The sequence below is a fragment of the Sturnus vulgaris genome, chromosome 20 (genome assembly GCF_052056855.1).
Source record: "Sturnus vulgaris isolate bStuVul1 chromosome 20, bStuVul1.hap1, whole genome shotgun sequence".
In the NCBI taxonomy this organism is placed as follows: Eukaryota; Metazoa; Chordata; class Aves; order Passeriformes; family Sturnidae; genus Sturnus; species Sturnus vulgaris.
In genome coordinates, this window is record NC_142262.1 from 9,729,076 (window position 1) to 9,749,014 (window position 19,939).

The following is a 19,939-nucleotide window of genomic DNA, read 5'->3' on the forward strand; positions in this document are numbered from 1 at the left end:
ATTTTGACAAACCATCTTTGGCAAAATATTGTCTGGCAAATTTAACTAATGGCATAATTGTCATTTGATCTGATATATTTAGAAATGTTTTGCATCTTACCATTCCCAGGGATATGTTTCCTATAAATAGTCTGACAGGGCTATTAATATTGGAATCTGGACTGGTCAAGGCACTTGAAGAACTTGGGTGTATGATTTATTGGTTCTTCTGTGGTCTTTACAGGTAACTTAATCTTTGATCCAGATGGGATTCTTTGGCATTTCTGTACTTTTTCAGATGGGAAAGGGAAATAATGTAATGTATCTTGCTCATGTGGTCGTGTGAACTTAGAGCTTGCCTTTACATCATTAGAAAAGGCAGTTCTACAAAGACAAATTATTATTAAAACTATTTCAGTGATTCATTATATATTATAATAAAAAGGGGAAAACCAGATGCATTGTGGGCTAGGAATATCAGATAGAGAAGAAACTAAAAGGCAGCAAGGTCAAGTAGGGTTTCAAGTTTGCACATGCAGTTTGTGCCTTCAGTGTGAAATGTGACTCCTTAGCTATAAAAGCAATTGAATATGTATGTGAATAAATCCTCACTTGGTATTTTGCAGAAATCAAAAAATTCCAAATGTGCATACTAGAGAAATGTTCACTATTGCAATAGTCAGTCATAAGTGATATAACAGAAAATTCTTCATAGTTTCAAACAAACAAATTATTCATAATATCTCACATTTGAAAAAAAAAAAGAAAATTATACTGTTTTTTGCAAATAATTTCAGATTGTGAAAAAGTTGATGCTTCTGTTACAGAGCTTATACAGAAGAAATGTATAACATTTTAGAACAAGTGATTCTATTAATAGGCAAATTATTTATATAAAAATTATTTATGTTTCTCAAAATTTATTAATTTTTTTCTAAGGGTTAAGAGAGCCTAAGAGGCAAAAGTAACCTAGACCAGGAAATACTTTCAACCCCCAGTAGACATACAGTCAGTAAATATACAGTGATACTTCCTGTTTCGTCTTACACAAACATGAAGCGTTAACGTGTCTTAAAGAGCTCAAGCCCATGTTGCTAATATTTGTGTGCTTTTTGTCAATGTATACCAAGCAATGCTCTCAACCAAGTCAGGCCTTCATTACCTACAACTCCAAAAAAAATCTGAATCCTTCTGCCGAAACACAACTCTACCCAAATTCACACACACAGCATTGGTCTAGGATCCTCTGCACCCTGATACATCCTCAGCCTAGCACTCCCAAATCACAAATATCTTGCACTCTTACATATTCATACAGCTCCAGCAACAAGAGCTCTCAGCACGTTGCTGCCTGTTTTGGAGTAGTATTGCTTTAGGCAATACTCTGAGAAAAGGAGAACTTGCCAGTAGTTCTGGAGAATTAGTGGTCAAGTTCTAGGAAAAAGGGCACTGTCACTTGAGCTGCTTTAAACAGTGTCAGTTCTGAACGTGCTTTTCTCCTGGGCATTGGCATTTGATTATTAAAAGAGCCCAGTGGGTAAAGAGGATTATTAAAGAGATTATTAAAAGAGCCCAGTGAAGAGCAGAGGGACAAGATGAGTAAATGTGATCCAAGGAGATACCCAACATCAATCACTGGCCTAGGCATGAAAAGCTTGTTCCAGGGATAAGCATGCAACTTTCTGGAGTTCAAAGCCAGAGTTCAGCCCTGGGCTCCCTGTGCAGGGCAGGGGGAAGCTGGTGGAAACACCCTCTGTCCTGAACAGGAGGAGCTCAGAAACAACCTGTGTAAAACAGTGAGCGCAGGGGGGCATCAGAAGTCCTGTGTCTGTGCAATCTCTGATTTCCAAAGACATACAGAACTTAGAGGACAAATCACAGAATGGTTTGGGTTGGAAGGAACCTTAAAAGAATCATCTAGTGCAAAACCACTGCTGTGGGCAGGAATATCTTTGACTAGATCAGGTTGCTCAAAGCCCCATTCAACCTGAGCTCGCACTCTTCCAATGATGGGACATTCTCATATTATGGGACCAGTTTGTTCCTGTGTCTCACTGGCCTCTTTTTTAAAAATGTCACTTTTATATCCAACTAAAATAAACCCTTTCTAATTTAAAACTTTTCCCCTTGTCCTATGGCCACAGGCCTAGGTAAATAGTCTTTCCCCCTCTTATGAGCTGTCTTTACATATTGAAAACCTGCAATATGGTCTTCTCAGAGCCTTCTCATCTCTGTGCTGAGCAGGCATACTAAGTAAGCCTTTCTGCATGGCAGAGGCATTCGAGGATTTGGATCATTTTTTGTGGCTCTCCTCTGCATCTCCTCCACCTGATCAATTTTCTTCTTTTGTTGGGGATCCCGGAGCTGAGTATAGCAGTACAGATTGGGTCTCATGACAACTCTTTACCTGGATGACATTCCTTCCCACTGGTGTATCAACTGAACAATCCAGCTTGATGTTGTCTGTTTTATCAGTAGATTGAACAACACAGGCCACGGCACACATAAATCTTCTCTTTCATTCTGTCTCTATCTGAGTAAGAGGCTTTTATAGTACTGATGAAGCCACAGGATAAGAAGGAAGCCTTGCTGAAAGGTTTTGAAGATACCCGTCAATTATATCCTCTGTATCTCTCTGTCCACATGCTCATCTATCCTCTCAAAGTTTTGTGTGTTTTTTCATCTATAAGGCTGACTGGAATTTAACAGAGTACTCCTTTTGGAAGGACATAGACCACCTGTCCTCGGTTCCCCCACCAGTTTTTTCCCTGGAGGTGTTACACATGCGTGGTCCAGTGGTCACTGGCAATTCAGAATCTGTAGCATGCTCTGCCCTAGGAGGCAGGGCCTGGGACTGCATATGGTAACTTTCTCTCCCTGCACTCAAGTCTTCATTGTCAGTTTATACGGATCTCTGCTCAGGCTCAGAATCTGCCCTTTAATTGCCTTCTTCATTGTTGCTTATTTGCACATTGAATGGAAAATCATTAGTCTAGACAGGAAACGATGGCTACTAAAGAACTGTTTTCCTTTCACTGCTGGACTACTACCAGCTGTCTCTACCCTTCTCACTGTCTACTCTGACCTCTCTTGCCATAGGCTAGTGAGTGAGAGAAGCTCCTGCTGGGGGTTTTGAGTTTCTAGAACACCAGTAAGGAAAACACCACATCAAACAGCTGGTCTTTCTCTTCAGGAAAGAAAAATTCCCCAAGACAGGGCAGTGTGTCAGAAAGTAATGTGGCCAAAACTCAGCTTTTGTAGACACTGATCTAATTTCTAGAAACTAAAGGAATTCTCACAGAACTGTCATCAACCTTCTCCAGTTTTAATTCAAGGGGATGTAATACTCTTCATGGTCTTCTAATTAAATTCAAGAAGAAAAAAAATAGTGGAGGCTAAAGACTACCTTCTGTCAGCTTCACAAAAAAACCCATGAACTCTTTGGGTTATTAGCATTCTATAAATCACTCTCAGAGGCCAGGGAAAGGAGCATCTCACACCTGACAATTGCAAGCTGGAAAGTGCTGAGGTGCCATAAGGGTGAATATAATATATTGTCTGGGGTACACTAGTAGGAAGAACGTGCATAAGTCACAATCAAGAATTATTGTCCTTCATTTCTCTTCATGTGATATTATTTTTCTATCCACACCTCAGTCACTAAGGAAAAAAGCAGGGATAAGTTGTCAGGAACTAGATGAAAAAAAGCTGCATTGTGACAGAGAGATTATAAAAAAAAAACAAAACTGCAAAACTGTACCAAGAATGGTAATAACGGCCTAAACAATTAAACCAGAAAGAAATGAAAAGTACTGCTCATGGTATGCACACAAAGGAATCTATGGGGTTTATTCTCTAGACATTAAAATGGTTCAAAACAAAAATTGAAGAAAGAAGGAAGTGACAGAGAGGTTCACATTTTGTGCAGCCCCTCAGGTCACTTTGTTGCCTTTTGACATTCTCACTCTTCCTCTTCTATCTTCTTGCCATGAATGTCCCTGCTCTTGGCTCGAAGCTTGTTGACCTGTGACTCTGCAATGTCAGCCCGCTCCTCGGCTTCCTCCAGCTCGTGCTGGATCTTGCGGAACTTGGACAGGTTGACATTGGACAGCTCCTCCTGTGAGGGGAAAGGGAGTCAGGGGTCAGCACAGGACAGGGGTTTCACTTCTGCTGCAAGTCAGCCCAATGGGGCTGCACATCTCCATCCCCCTTCCACCACTGCTCACGCATCAGCCTCACACAGATCTCCTCATCCTTCCCTTTTCAGGAACCTACTGTGACAACATCCACCAGGACTGTGTCACATGTGAGGAGGAATTTCACCCTTTGGATTTATCATTTCTGTACCTAATCTCACAATACTTCCTGCCCAATTTTCAGTGTGACTTATTGGGTTAACAAGACCCTGAAGCATTCTGCTGCTGATTATTAGCAGAGATTCAGAATCTTGTCAGGCAGTGGGTGTGGCCCCTGGGCTTGTTTATTCTGGCCTCCTGTGGGAAACAGGCTGCAGAACTTGCCTTAAAGAACCTCCCTGACTACAGGGTGCCCAGAGCTCACCAGGGCCTCATGACACGAGAGCAAAACAGCGTGGCCAACTCGGTTGTGTCTCAGGAGTTTCTTTCATACCCCTCTCCTGGTATTCGGTCTCATTCAATGTGTGTGCTGCCCCAATGGAATGTGGCCTTTGCCCATTGTCCAAGCAATACTTACAGCCTCCTCAGCTTGTCTCTTGTAGGATTTCACTTTCATTTGCAGCTTGTCCACCAAATCCTGCAGTCTGAGGACATTCTTCCTGTCTTCCTCAGACTAGAGTAGTTGGTAAACAGGATAGAGAGTAAATTCTTAATCCTCCATCACACAAGGACAACAATTCCCCTTGGGGATGGTGTGTGCAAAATGTGACTCACTGTGAGCAAGCCCTGTCAGAGCAGGAGCCCTCCTGCCTTACCTGGTAGGTCAGTTCCTTCACCCTGCGCTCGTACTTGCGCACGCCCTTCACGGCTTCAGCGCTGCGCTTCTGCTCAGCATCAACCTCCCCTTCCAGCTCCCGCACCTGCAAGGACAAGCCCATCCCTGCAGCTTCCCTGGCAATGTCTCTCCAAGGACACGCTCACTCACACACACACCCAGCCCTACACACCCTGGCCTCCAGCTTCTGGATCTGCTTCTTCCCTCCCTTCAGTGCCAGCTGCTCGGCCTCTTCCAGGCGGTGCTGCAGGTCCTTCACTGTCTGGTCCAGGTTCTTCTTCATCCTCTCCAGGTGGGCACTGGTGTCCTGCTCCTTCTTCAGCTCTTCTGCCATCATGGCCGCCTGATCAGAGCAAAGGGTCAAAGCCATTTTAGGGCTGGAGATATTTTGGGCAGAGTACATTCACCACCAGCAATGCCAGGAGCACCCAACTCACATCTGTGATGGCCTTCTTGGCCTTCTCCTCAGCATTGCGGGCTTCCTGGATGGTATCCTCCATTTCACTCTGGATCTGGGAAATGTCTGTTTCCAGCTTCTTCTTGGTGTTGATCAAGCTGGTGTTCTGTGTAACAGGAAAGACAGGATTCCTACTTTCAAACCAAATGCCTGAATAAAGGTCTGAAAATGTGGGTAGAGTTTAGCAAAGTCTTTAGTGCAAGAGACTTCTTTAGCACCAGAGCAATAAGCCAGATATTGAGGGCTGGCTGGAGGGAACATATTGCAGCACACTTCTTCAAATGTTTACCCAGTAATCACTTACAAGATGAATAACTATTTAATTCTATGGTATCACTTATGAATGGGAATAATTTCCAGTAGTGCCTGACCTGGGTGTGGAGGAGCTGTGCACGTTCAGTGGCATCCAGAAGCTCCTGCTCAGCCAGTTTCCTCGACCGCTCTGTCTGCTCCAGGGCTGCCCGGAGCTCCTCAACTTCAGCCTGCAGCAGGTTTGCTCTGCGTTCCACCATGGCCACCTGCTCCTTCAGGTCATCCTGTGTCCTGAGAGCATCGTCCAAGTGCAGCTGAGTGTCCTGGAAAGAGAGACAAGAGAAATTGCCAGGTGTCAGTTCTGTGGCAAAATGTCTGGGAACTCATTTGTCTTTCTGTAGCTCTGCTGAACGGACCTTGAGCACAGCCTGTGTATTTCTCAGGTTCTTCTGTGCCTCTGCAGCCTGGCGGTTGGCATGGCTCAGCTGGATCTCCATTTCATTCAGGTCTCCCTCCATCTTCTTCTTCAGCCTCAGGGCTTCATTCCTGCTCCTGATCTCAGCATCCAGAGTGCTCTGCATGGACTCCACAATTCTGAGGTGGTTTCTCTTCAGTTGGTCAATCTCCTCATCCTTCTCTGCTATCTTCCTGTCGATCTCAGACTTCACTTGGTTGAGTTCAAGCTGCAGACGCAGGATCTTCCCCTCTTCATGTTCCAGGGAGGCCTGGACAATTCAGCATGGAGATTGTCACATGAAAGGTAGCCTTCTTTTCATGCTATCTCTCCAAAGAACTACATCCATACTCTACGTAAAGATACCATTGTTTGGCATTCTATGTACCTCAGCTTCCTCCAGGGAGGCTTGCAGTTCAGATTTCTCCTGCTCAATCTGCTTCTTGATTTTCTCCAGCTCATGAATTGCCTTTCCTCCCTCAGCAATCTGCTCCGTGAGGTCAGAAATCTCCTCTGTAGGAACAAAGATCAATAGCATGGTCAGGCACAGAGCTAAATGGGAAGGGACCTGTCCCACCAAGGTGACAGGCATCTCTGCAGAGCTGCAGGCACAGACCCATGAACAATGTTGGCAATGGCTGATAGTGAGAAAGGGCAGCGAGGAGCAGAGGCGCAGGGACTTACGCTGCAAGTTCTTGTTCTCCCGCTTCATTGTCTCCAGGTGGTCCAAGGACTCCTCATAGGCATTCTTCATCTTGAACAGCTCCGTGCTGAGAGAGCGCGACTCCTTCTGGGAGGCCTCCAGCTCAGCCTGCGTTTCCTCATACTTCTGCTTCCATTCTGCCAGGATCTGCAGAGAAACGGGCTGTGAGTAGGGCTGTGGCCATCACAGGGGCGTGCTCTGGCCACGAGTGCTGGTGCTGGAGGCCAAATGACCTTGTCAAAGTTCTTCTGCTTCTTATCCAGAGCAGCACAGGCAGCATTGGATCTCTCCACATCAATCATCAGGTCCTCCACTTCATTCTGCAGCCTCTGCTTTGTCTTTTCCAGGGAGGCACATTTGGCATTGACAGCCTCAACATGTTCCTCTGCATCCTGCAAACGTTGAGCCAGCTTCTTCCTGGGAGGAGAGAAGTGGAGAGTCACGTTAGAGCTTGGAAGGGCATCAGTTCTCTACTGTCATGAGAGGGCAATTTGTCATTATGGGGGTTTTGAGGCAAGCACTTTTCACAGACAACAAAGGATCTATCAGCTGTGGAGGATTAAGCTCGTCATAGCACTTCTAAAGGCTGTCTTCTAATCTATACTTTTTCGCTCCGTCCTGCTCTCCCCTATTTTTACAAGGACAGTGTATTGTTGCCTCTATCCCATTCTCCCATTCTTGTCTTAACCCACTCTCTTAGAGATTAGGGGCTCCAATTTCCCTTGACCAGTTTCAGTCTTCTCCTATCATTGGCCATTCTGCATCCCACGTACTTGGCCTCCTCGAGCTCCTCCGTGCGCTGAATCGCGTCTGTCTCGTATTTGGTTCTCCACTGGGCCACTTCACTGTTGGCCTTGGACATGGCTCGCTGCAGCTCTGCCTTGGCCTCCTGCTCCTCCTCATATTGTTCCCGGAGCAAGTCACAGTCGTGGCGAGCAGACTGCAGGGCGTGGGCCAGGGCATTCTTGGCCTGTGGGGACATTGGGTTTGATAACCTGAATACTTATCTTGAAATGCCTCTTGACTGTGAACTTGACAGTGGCATTGGAATGAAACTCCAGTTGGGAATAGGTGGAGCTTGGAGCTGGTGAAGCCCTCATTGACACATTTTGGAGCATCAGGACGCATTAGGGACAGCTCCTCTGGGGACAGTAATCTGCTGTTTGCGTAATTATGTGGCTGAATCGTGTCTTAGAGAGGATCATCAGAATCTTGTGGAAGCTTTGTGGATGACTTCCTCCAAGACCAAAAGTATCCTGCTTCCTTCCCTCTCTGGTTGAAGAGTGGGGGGTTGTGCATTAGTGCCATTCCCTGCAGTCGTATGTGTGTGTAGGGAAGGAACACTGGAACAGTCTAGTGTTAGATAGGGTTCTGCAGGTGCTTTTGGGGGTCACGTAGGCTGTGGACACTAGGGTACTTCCAGACCTTGATTTCTTCCTCTAGATGTCTCTTGAGTTCCTCAATCTGTTGGGTAAATCCTTGCTTGCCCCTAGACAGCTGAGAAATCAGAGCATCTTTCTCCTCCACCTGGCGGGAATATTCACCTGGGAAGGGAAAGAGGGAAAAAGGAAGCAGACTGTTCGTCCTATGATACCTTCTGCCTATAAAGCCACATAACCAGGAATGGCCTGGACAGCTTAGACCAGCTGCCACCTTGCACCCTCTTTGGCTTGCTCAGGGCAACTTTGAACTTTGGGAATGAGGATGTCTCACCAGACTCTGTCTGCAGACGAGCTCTTTGCGTATTGAGGTCGTTGATCATGCGTTGATTCTGCTCGTCCTTTGTTTTAAGCTCACTCAGCTGATCTTCCAGTGTGCGGCACATCTTCTCCAGGTTGGCCTAGAGGTGAAACACGGGAAGGGAGAAGAGATGATGGTCTGGACTCTACCTTATTGTCACAGTGGGGGCTTTGTTTCTGGGATTTTGTGTCTGGAAGAGGGAGCTTTTGTGCCACGCTTTGTCCCTGTCAGTATTTTCTCCTGCAATCCATACCTTGGCTTTAGAGACAGACTCCATGTTGCTGGCTAAGTCATCAATCTCCATCTTCAGCTCACTCTTCTCCTTCTCCAGCTTCTGCTTCACACGTTGCAGGTTGTCGATCTGCTCCCCCAGCTCAGCTGTGCTGTCCGCGTGCTTCTTGCGCAGGGCGGCAGCCGTGGCTTCGTGCTGCAGCGTGGCCTCTTCCAGGTCACGGCGCATCTTCTGGAATTCTGCCTCACGCTTCTTGTTCATCTCGATCTGAGCTGCTGTAGCCCCTCCTGCTTCTTCCAGGCGCTCACTGATCTCCTCCAGCTCCCTGGACAGGTCAGCCCGATGCTTCTCTGCTTTAGCGCGAGAAGTTCGCTCTGCCTCAATTTCCTCCTCCAGCTCCTCAATACGGGCCTGCAGAACAGCAGGGACCCTTCACACCCGTGCCCTCCTCCTGCCTGAGCTGAGCCTCAGCAAGGCAGGGGAAGGAACAGACACTTGCCTGCAGTTCCTTGATTTTCTTCTGAAATTGCATGCCCAGAGCTTGTTCATCTTCGATCTTGCTCTGGATCTGGCTGATTTCAAAGTCTTTCCTTTGGGCCAAGTGAATTGTGTTAGAGCTCAAAGAAAAAGGACAAGTGCTCCAGCTCAGCCCTCAGGTGTCCCAGAGCCACACTTACTTCTTCAGTTTCTCATCCAGCTGCTGCTTATCATTCTCCAAATCCATGATGCTGTCCTGGGCCAGCTTCAGGTCTCCTTCCAGTTTCCTCTTAGCTCTCTCCAGGTCCATGCGCAGTTTCTTCTCTTGCTCCAGGGACCCTTCCAGCTAAACACAACAAGACCATCAGTGCTCTACCAGCCTGATCAGGCTCCAGACCTGTCCTGGTCCTGCTCCATGTCTGTGTACTTACATCATCCACTTGCTGTTCCAGCTTGGTCTTGGCTTTGGTCAGAGTATTGACTTTGTCCTCCTCTACCTGCAGGTCATCCAGGGTCTGCTGATGGGCCTCTTGGAGGGCTTTCTTCTCTTTTGTCAGCTTGGCAATGGTCTCATCCAGGGCTGCCATCTCCTCAGTCAGGTTTTTCACCTTTAGGAAGAAGGCATCAAATGTAAATAAAGGAATTAGCTATCCTAGTCCTGTAACAGCACAGGGCTCTTTTCCAGAGTGTGAGTGACAGGTTCTGCCTCATACCTTGTTTTCAGTGGCATGTTTTTCCTTCTCCACCTTGGCCAGTGTTAGCTCAAGGTCATCAATATCTTTCTTCAGCTCTGAACATTCATCCTCCAGTTTCCTCTTCTTGGCTGTCAGCTCAGCATTAATTTCCTCTTCTTCTTCAGCCCTTTCAGTCACCTCCTTAATTTTGGCTTCCAGCTGGATTTTGGTTTTGATGAGCTGGTCGCACCTTTCCTCAGCATCAGCCAAGCTATCTGCTTCCTAGTGGGGAGACAGAATTTTGTGGGTTCGAATGTTTTGAACTTTCTCTGTTCTGCCTCTTTTATCACTGAGTAGCAGCTGAACCTGACTTTCAACTCCAGCAAAGAAGATTCTTGAGTGGTATCTAGTGGGAAACCTTGTCATTTGGAACCAATGTTTACTCCAAAGTTTTTATGTCTCTAAATTTGTCTCTCAGGGTGACTAGCTATGAGAATGCCCCATGCACACACAAGCAGAATGGAACTGGGTTTACTTAAGTTTCTAGTTTCAGCAGGAGCACGGGCTAAGTATATTTTTCTCATGTAAAAATATGCAATACCTTCTTCTGTTTAATTGACTAGTTAACTTCACAATATTTGAGAAATAAAAGATTTATGAGAATACTTCAGTGGGGAAAGATTTGCTTTCTTTGGTGAAACTCAATTTTCCTAATTGAGTTTAAGGAAATTGGTTCCTTCTCAGGTTTGATTATACTGTGTTAGACAGAAGCACTTTGAAAGTCATTTCTCTTCCAGCCCTAAGTTCTCCACATTGGCTGGTGTTACATGGGTCTGTCCTCACACAGCAGCAATGGTGAGTGCCATGTGAATCTGCCACGAGTCTCATTATGGCCCTGCCAGTATCTGTTTACTCAATATTAGAGTGCCTCAGAGTGCATGATTTAGACTGTTTTCTACCACCCATTAATTCCTGTGAATCTCTGTGTGGGACAAGAAGCATTCTGACAGTATATCATCCTTTTTCTCAGGAGAAATGAACAGTGATACTCACTGCTTGCACTTGCAGCTGCAGGTCATTTTTCTCCTGCACCAGGGCCACCATTTTCTCCTCCAGCTCTTTCCTCTTTGCCTCAGACTTTGCAAGCTCCTCCTTGGTTTTCTCAAACTCTTGTTTCATGTTGGCCATTTCCTTCTCAGACTCTGCGCTCTTCAGCAAGGGCTTGATCTTGAAGAACAGCTTCATCCATGGCCAGTGTTTGACATTCATGAATGCACGAACGTTGTACTGGATACAGAAGATGGAATCCCTGAAAACAAATCCACATGGTTATTGAATATCCTGTGTTTGGTGAATTTCAACTCAATTAGCCAACTACCATTAGAACATAGCAAAGGAGTGAGAAGTATCTACCTCCTCTCCACCATTCTCTGGTACTCCACTCTCATCAAGAAGCCTCTGCACCTGGCTTGTATCATGGTCATAATCTCTGCCAGTTTCTCATCTCTCATCTCCTCTAGCACACCTATCAGTCCAGCTTTGAAGAACACCTTCAAAAAGGCAAGATTGCAGTACATCAGTTTTGGGTAGTGCATTATTGGGACACAATGTATTTAAATACAGAACTTGATTCTACCTTGGTGTGACCAAATCTGTACTGGGTGTGGTCAACATCAATGGACCCAAGAAGCTTCTCTGAAGCCTTCTTGTTATCCATAAACTGACCTTCTGGAATAGCACTGGCATTAAGTACTCTGTATCTGTAGGAGAAAGCAGGACATCAGGAAATCAGCAATTCTGAAACCATCACTGTGATTGAATCTCACAGCCTACTCAGCAACAGCTGAACAACATAACGTATTAGACAGTGCATTCATTCAAGACAGTGCAAGTCTTGAAAGACACTGCAAGAGACTACAAGAATCTTTCATACCATTAACTCAGACTGCAAGTAAATCCTCACAATCAGCATAAAATGAATCATAAATTCACAGCAAAACATGACAATGTTAAATGTAAAGATTGTTATGATGATCAGGCGCTTCAGCCTGGTCTGAATTGGCAGAGAGATGCAGAGCTCTCACCTCTGTTTGAAGTCAGCATAGAGGACTCTGCTGGGGAAGCCTTTCCTGCAAATCCTGATCCCTTCCAGCACGCCGTTACAGCGCAGCTGGTGCAGCACCAGCTCGTGCTCCATGGCACCTGGCAAATACCACCGTTAGTGACCACTCTGCTGTTTGACACTCAGGAGAAGAGCTTCTGCTGCTCAAGCTTTCTCCTCTTGGCTTGCCTTACCAGGTGTTTTAGTTTCATTTGGGATGATGCACCGTACAAAATGGGGGTGAGTACTTCTCAAGTTCGTCATCAGCTTGTTTAAATTCTCCTGTGACATTACAAGGAAAAGTCCAGGTTTAATCTAGTAAAAACCTCCTGCTTCTCTAGGATGTGCATAAAAAACTGAGTCTTTCTCTGTCTTGAACTATAGGAAATGCATGATTATGTGGGCGTAAAAATTGTATAAATATGGATCAGAGTATTAGTGAATAACAGGCTTGTCTTCTGACTGCAATTTCACTGAACTCCTATGTTATTTCAGTGAGTATTTAAATGAGGAAATTAATTCTGTTCTTACCCTGAAGAGAGCTGAGACAGTCTGGAAGGAAGAACCCTTCTTCTTGCCTCCCTTCTTGCCACCACCACCACCAGCCTCTGCAAGTCACAGAAAAGCAAAAGAAACATTTTTTATTACCGGCAATATATATGCATGCTACAGAACACAAAGCCACTTCTCCAGTATTTGCAGCTTTAATTCTGAGAAAACTTTGTCCCATATTAAAAATACAATTTCTACATAACTAACCGGCATCTGCTCCACCATAGTTGGCAAAGAGTAAAGCCAGAGTCTTCAAGGATGATTTCTGGTACAGCCCAATGACAGTTTCATTCAGAGGGTCCTTGTTCTTCTCCAGCCAGCCAGTGATGTTGTAGTCCACTGTGCCAGCGTAGTGCACCAGGGAGAAGTGGGCCTCAGTCTTGCCTTTGGTAGGTTTGGGCTTCTGGAAATTGTTGGACTTGCCCAGGTGCTGGTCATAGAGCTTGTTCTTGAAAGAGGTGTCAGTTGCCTTGGGGAACATGCACTCCTCTTCCAGGATGGAGAAGATACCCATGGGCTGGGAGAAATCACAAGAAGTGACAAGGAAATGTTATAATTGAAATGTTCAATATCACTTTGGATGAGACATTCACCTGCCTGGTTAAGTGGAAGGAGTCCCTCCCCATGGTATGGGACTGGAACAAAATGTCCTTTATGATCCCTTCCAACCCAAACCATTCTGTGATTCTATGAAAATGACAAGAAGCCTGTGCTATGAATGTCAAAGACTGCTTGGGCTGTTGGCAGCATCTCAGCCTGAATGAAAGCTCAGGTTTACCAGCAGTTGTTCTCACTCAAAGAGTTTATTTCTGCCATCCCTTGCCTCCCTGCAGCCTATCTTCATGGAACTGCTAGGAACATCTCTCCAGTTCACATGAGAATTGCATGTAGAATTGGGGAAGCAATGGTAAAAAGAAAAATAACGGGGAAAACAACTACAAGGGGCTCCATAGTTTGGGGAGGTCAGGTGATATGATATTTATTCCTCAAATTTGTCTCTTGATGTTGGATTTGAGCCTCTGGAGGAGGAAGAAAAAGAGACTGAAGCAGGTTTGTCTTTAGAAGTCTGTTGGTGGGAGTCCGTGTTTCTTTTCCACGCTTCAAGACTGGATGATGCAGACTTTTGACACACATGTGCATTTCCCCATTTCTCTTCCCCACACTAAACTAAATTTCAGTGCAAAATACTTTCCATAACTGATTCTACAGGTCTGGCTGTGAGTTCTTTCTGAACTGACTGTACCTCAGAAATACCACAGAATGGCAACAGCCATCATAGGCTTGCATGGGAAAGGTACCTTCTCAATGAGCTCAATGCAGGCAGCCAGGTCCATGCCAAAGTCAATGAACTCCCATTCAATCCCCTCCTTCTTGTACTCCTCCTGCTCCAGCACGAACATGTGGTGGTTGAAGAACTGTTGCAGTTTCTCATTGGTGAAGTTGATGCACAGCTGCTCAAAGCTGTTGAACTGCCCAAAGCAAGGAAAGGTGCACAGGTTCACAAGGTGTGCCAAAACACACAGGCCTTTGCCACCATTCTCCTAAGGCTGCTTGAAGTTGAATCACTAATCCCAACCCTACAGTACCAGCATGTGTTTCCTTAGCAGGCCTTCTACTCTAACACTCACTGTCCTTGAAGGACATTTCCATTATTACTTTGCAAATCAAGCCAAAAGTTACAATTCTTTTTCACTCTGCTACTCAACTGAAAGTCTTCAGTAAGGTCAGTAGCTCCATAGGTATCAGCTGTCTGAGTTCCTGGGCAGTAGAAACCTCCTCAGTGTCCCACCCAAGAATTTCCCTGGCCTCAGATCAATCATCTGGGTGTTTCTGAGTTCTGACACAGAAGTCCTTGCATCATCACTGTATTCACAGCACAGGAAACATGCTGTGAACTTGCCCAGACCACTACGTCTACAAAAGCATCCACCCCTTTGGCCCACAGCTGTGTGAGCCTTAGTCTTCTATGTATTTCTGAGTACTCATGACCCCTCCTTGCCCATTGCTTGACTGTGCTGTCAAATCTTTGCTCCTTACATCAAAGATCTCAAAGCCAGCAATGTCCAGGACACCAATGAAGTACTGCCTGGGCTGCTTCGTGTCCAGCTGTTGGTTAATGCGAACAACCATCCACAGGAACATCTTCTCAAAGACAGCCTTTGCCAGGGCACCCACAGCGTTGTTCACCTAGAGTAAAAGAGACAGGACTAGAGTTACCTCTGAAGGACAAAGAAAAATGTGCATGTACTCCTTCAAGCTGTGCATTTGCAACTGTCAGAAGTTACCTGTGTCACGTTTTGACCTTTGGTCACGTATTCATTCCCAACCTTGACTCGGGGGTAACACAAGGCCTTGAGAAATTCAGCTGAGTTAAGGCCCGTTAGGTAGGCAGCCTTGTCAGCCACTAGAGGTGGGGAAGGAGAGAAAAGCATTTATTTATGGATAATCTCTAGAATTCAGGTAATGTGAACAACGCTGCTGTTCATGTTCTAGGAATGGAAGAAGATTTATCTCATCTCACACAGAAAGCCTGTGAAGAAATGCAAATTCTGGACACTACTGATGGTTTTCTTTGAAAGCAAGAACAAGTATGATTGGATAGGAAGAGGTTGAACCTGGAATTTCCCAGAAGAAGAACAAAAGCCTCTAGCAAGACATAAGGCAAGGTCCATTCTCTTTCTGTGGGAAGGGGATTTCTGGGTAGCACAGCTTGCAGGAGTTATATCACCAAAAAGACAATTGCCCATCTGGGTGCCTTAGTGCTTGGAGGTTTTCAAGAGAGAGAGAGAGCTATCCTGTGTTGTAATTGAAGTTCCTGCTTTCAGGCAGCTTGTGTTTGGGGAGACACCACTGAATAGAATAATGGAACTTCCCATGACTAGGAAAGCACCTCTGCAGTGAGAGGGACCGGAGGCAAAACCAGAATTCCCAGTGTTTTAACTGGAGACTCTGTCCAACTGCAGTGTGCCTCTGGAGGCTAACATATCACCTCTGGAGGCAGAGAAGGGCTTGGCACAAACCAGCCGCTGAATTTGGTGATACCTTCTGTGCCATCAGGCTCTGCCTGCTCCTCTCGTTGTTTCTGCTTGAACTTCAGGTTCCCGTAGTGCATGACAGCCCCTGTCAGCTTGTAGATGGCTGTTTTCTCATCTGGAGTGAAGCCCAGGATGTCAATGGCACTCTGCAGTCAAAAGAATGAATTCAAAAACATGTCCTTAGTGGGGCAGAGATGTCACCCTCAAGACATGCCCAGGAGCTAAGTTGTTGTGTGTTACTTACATCTGTAGCCATGAGCTCCTCCTGGTCATCAATGCTGGGGACAGTGACCTCCCCTTGACTCACGAAGGCAAAATCATAAGGGTTGGTAGTAATGAGGAGCATTTCTGAAAGCAGGAAGAAGCAAGGCAAAGGCTTACTTTAGCCCATCAGGTGAGAGAGGGAACTGTTCAAAAGGCCGTAATGCTCCTTCCTACCAATTAGCTCTGGCTTCTTGTTGGACATGATCTGATAAAAGATGTGATAGCTCCTTTCCGCCTTGAGCTGGAAAGTGACCCTGGACTTCTCCAGCAGATCTGGCAAGGATGGTAGAAAGAGTTAGGCACTTGTGGGAATGTACATGGATGTGGGAATTTGGGAAGGGATGGGAGCAGTCCAGGAAAATCTCTTACAAGTTTCAATGTCAGCAGAAGCCAGTTTGCCTGTGGCACCAAAGTGGATTCTGATGAATTTGCCCTGTTAAGCAGAAGCAGCAGCAGGTCAGCCTGGATGTGTACTGCTGACGTCTCCTTTGCATGAAGAACTGCTCCAGCATCATTTGTGATGCCATGAGGGGGAGAGATTTTATGCAAAGCAAGAACTCACAAAGCGTGAGGAGTTGTCGTTCCTCACGGTCTTGGCGTTTCCAAAGGCCTCCAGCAGTGGGTTGGCGCTGATGATTTGATCCTCAAGCGTTCCCTGCAGGGGAATTATTCAGTGACTGTGTTTAGTTGGCAGGGCAATGCCAGGCCAAATGTTCAGGCTGTTCTTCCTGACTCACCTGCATTTTGCCTGATTTCTCCTCCTTCTTCTTCTCTCCACTGGCTGCAATTGTTGCAAAGTACTGGATGACACGCTTTGTGTTCACAGTCTTCCCGGCACCGGATTCTCCGCTGCCAAAGCCAAGAGAGAAGCAGAGGGTGCGTGGTCAGGCAGGAGGTGCCCTGGCACCAGAGAGCCCTGCAGGGACCCGCACAGGGGGTGTACGTACGTGATCAGGATGGACTGGTTCTCCCGGTCTGTGAACAAGGCAGAAGAGAAGTGATTATTATTAATACAGTGGCAATAGGCAGCTAATTTCTTTCATAAACCTGTATGCCTTCACTCATTTTGAATATCTTAATCTTCCCAGCTGCAGGTGGAAAGCTGATATCTCAACCCAATGGTGTCAGGTGTAGTACACATGAATTTCTTTTTCTGGATATTCCCTTAATGTGACACTTCATTTTGTTTATGAAAATTATTCCAACTATGGATCAGTTTTGCAGAGTTAGTGATTAAGTGGTCTATCAGCAAGCTGAACTGACCTGGAACATGTGCTTCTCATAAACTTTATTACATAGGAACAACCACTCCTAATCAGTCCACAAGACCCTATAAATGGTTTTTATGTTGGTTCCTGATTGATTGTTGCTAAAATAAAATCACGGAAACATCATAAAGATGAAGTATCCTTTATCAGCATATTCTACTCTATAATATTAAAGTTTTGGTACTTCCAGAACTAGAATTAATTCTCCTCTCTTTGGTAACTTGAGCTGAGTTTGTTTCCCACAATTTCATCTGTTTGTGGTCTTAATCCATGCTCACTTCTTTTTCTGTTCCATTGTTATGCTCCATTTATGAACCACTTAATGATGACGGCAAAGATATGTTCCTGGTGTTGAGCTTGTTTCATCATGTACTCTGTGTTGTCTATTCATCTTCTCCTTGCCATGCATAATTTTATAAAGTAACAATTTTCTTCTTTCTAGAGTTACCAGCACAGCCTGTCCTACATTTTGGAAACCTTTTCATCTTCCTCTCGACTTGTTCCATTTTACTACATTCTTTTCTGAAGAAGGAAGCTTGAAAATGCATATGGCACACCGGGTGCAGATACCCTTTGCGTTGCATGCTTTCTGTTTTGGTTTCTATTTCTTGCTCAGTGATCTCCAGGTTTCAGCTTTTTATTTTTTAGATTTATGATCTTTGAGACAAAATTTTGAAACAGTATTAGAAGATACTTATAAGAGTTCCTGGCAATGACACTTTTTTCCCCCATGGCATTTTTTTTACACTCTTGTTCACAAAAACTCCTTTCAACTTCACTGGATAAGAACTTAATGTAATAAATTCCCCCTGAAATTCTTCTTTGTTAAAGTTAATTTATGCTGACCTTAAGAATTTAGCCAGATCAGAAATATTTCCATCACTTCCAGATTATTTTTTTAAATGTTGAACAGTTGAAGGCCCAGAACAAGCCTTTTTAAAACCCTTTGAGATATGCCATTTGCACAGTGTTCCGTCCAGCTCACCATCCACTTGCCTAGCCCTCACTTTCTGAGTTTGCCTATGAGGATATCATGAAAAGCACCATCAAAACCCGTGCTGAAATCCAGGTAGACAATATCCAGTGCTCTCCCTTCATGTCTCCATGCAGTTGTCCCATTGTAGAAAGAAATCAGGTTGGTTAAGCATAATTTCCCTTTGGTGAATCCATGCTGACTACTCCTGATCAATTTCTTGTACTCTGCATTCTTAGAGATAGCCTCCAGGATTAGCCATTCCAGCACTCAGGTGAATGCTCAGGTGACAGTTCTGTAGTTCCTTGGATTTTCCTTTTTGCCCTTTCTGAAGATGTGTGACATTTGCTTTCTTCCAGTCCTCACACACGTCTCCTGACTGCCATGAGCATTCCAAGGAATGAGAGAGGCCAAGATACCATGTCCTTTAGTTCCCTCAGCACTTGCAGGTTCATTCCATTAGGATAAACTTGTGGACGTCAGGTTTGACTAAATGATCTCTAACCTGATCCTCTTCAACCAAGGGAAAGTTGACATCATTTCCAATGACATGACAGCATGAAACCTCACAACCATTAAACTGAACTGCTTTGCCATAAAAAGACATTTTCTCCTTTGTGAGTGTTCACAGCCAAGTGATTGTAAAGAAATCCAAGTCACTCACCAGTGAGCATGAACTGATAGGCGTTGTCAGAGATGGAGAAGATGTGTGGAGGGGCCTCCTGGCGCTTCTTGCCTCGGTAGGCCAACACCACCTCGGGGTTGTACACCGGCAGCCACTTGTAGGGGTTGACAGTGACGCAGAAGAGACCCGAGTAGGTCTGTGAGGAAGGGACACAGCACGTTGGCTTCCCCTGAGCCTGGCCCAGCAGCTCCTGAGGCTGCCCAAAGGAAGCTGCTGCTGCCACTTACGTAGATCATCCAGGCTGCGTAACGCTCTTTGAGGTTGTACAGCACGGCGGGTTCGTGGAGGTGGGTCATCATGGCCATGTCCTCGATTTTGTCATACTTGGGAGGGTTCATGGAGAAGATTTGATCTTCTTTCACAGTCAGAGTCTGCCAAGAAACAGAAAGATTCACGTGTATCACCTGAAAGCTCAAAGTGGGGATCAAATGTTGTCCTTCAGCCTTGTTTTTGACTCACCTCTCCCGCTTCAGTCTTGACAGTGACTTTGCCTGATTCCCTGCTCTCAATTTTGCCTTTCACAAAGGATTCTTTAGGATGAGCCACAAAGACAGATGTCTTGGCATCAAAAGGCTTGTTCTGGGCCTCAATTCTCTCCTTCTCCGATTTTCGGAGGTAAGGAGCCGCCTCCCCAAAGCAAGCTAACTCAGCATCTGCAGAGGCCATGTCTGCACTTTACTGAAGGCACATCAGCAAAGAACCCTGTGGGAGAAAAGAAATGTAACATGAATAGATCATTAATGTACCTTCCTTGCAAGGACTGCTTTTCTAATGCTTTAAAATTGAGTGCTTACTAGAATTGTTAAATCTACTAAAAATTGCCTTCCTTGTGTTTAATTATTTAAACTCAGAAGAGAAAAATATTATTTCATCCTTACATAATTTATAATAACCTTGTAAAAATTTCTTTTATTTGTGTCTTATGGTACTGTAGAGATTTTACTTTGGCTTTATGGGTTGTAGTGTCATATTTGAGAATATGAAGTATGTTAAGGGAATTTTTTTATTCTACTGTAAAACTAAAAAAAAAAAAGGTATAAATAGAATAGCTGCTATAGCCTTAAAAGCAGATGGAAAAATTTAGTTGGAAACCAGTTTCAAAGGAAAAAATATATACGCATA

General features: G+C 45.1%; 1 protein-coding gene across 1 annotated transcript; it reads right to left on the bottom strand.

Moving 5' to 3' along the window:
* Window positions 1-3,940: 3,940 nt before the first annotated feature.
* Window positions 3,941-19,483, bottom strand: LOC106858422 (myosin heavy chain, skeletal muscle, adult-like). Its single transcript, XM_088176576.1, has 38 exons — window positions 19,277-19,483; window positions 19,045-19,188; window positions 18,797-18,953; window positions 16,839-16,866; window positions 16,629-16,740; window positions 16,454-16,546; window positions 16,261-16,324; window positions 16,066-16,164; window positions 15,872-15,975; window positions 15,635-15,773; window positions 14,878-14,996; window positions 14,630-14,779; window positions 13,891-14,061; window positions 12,800-13,109; window positions 12,572-12,648; window positions 12,235-12,322; window positions 12,024-12,141; window positions 11,576-11,699; window positions 11,353-11,489; window positions 10,993-11,248; window positions 9,979-10,221; window positions 9,697-9,873; window positions 9,466-9,611; window positions 9,288-9,378; window positions 8,810-9,199; window positions 8,530-8,656; window positions 8,242-8,360; window positions 7,590-7,786; window positions 7,050-7,233; window positions 6,798-6,963; window positions 6,502-6,626; window positions 6,076-6,384; window positions 5,779-5,982; window positions 5,388-5,513; window positions 5,123-5,293; window positions 4,931-5,035; window positions 4,693-4,788; window positions 3,941-4,096 (listed from the first exon to the last, which is right to left on the bottom strand). The coding sequence occupies exons 1-38, from the start codon at window positions 19,481-19,483 to the stop codon at window positions 3,941-3,943; spliced, it is 5,829 nt and encodes a 1,942-aa protein (XP_088032702.1).
* Between the last annotated feature and the right edge of the window lie 456 nt (window positions 19,484-19,939).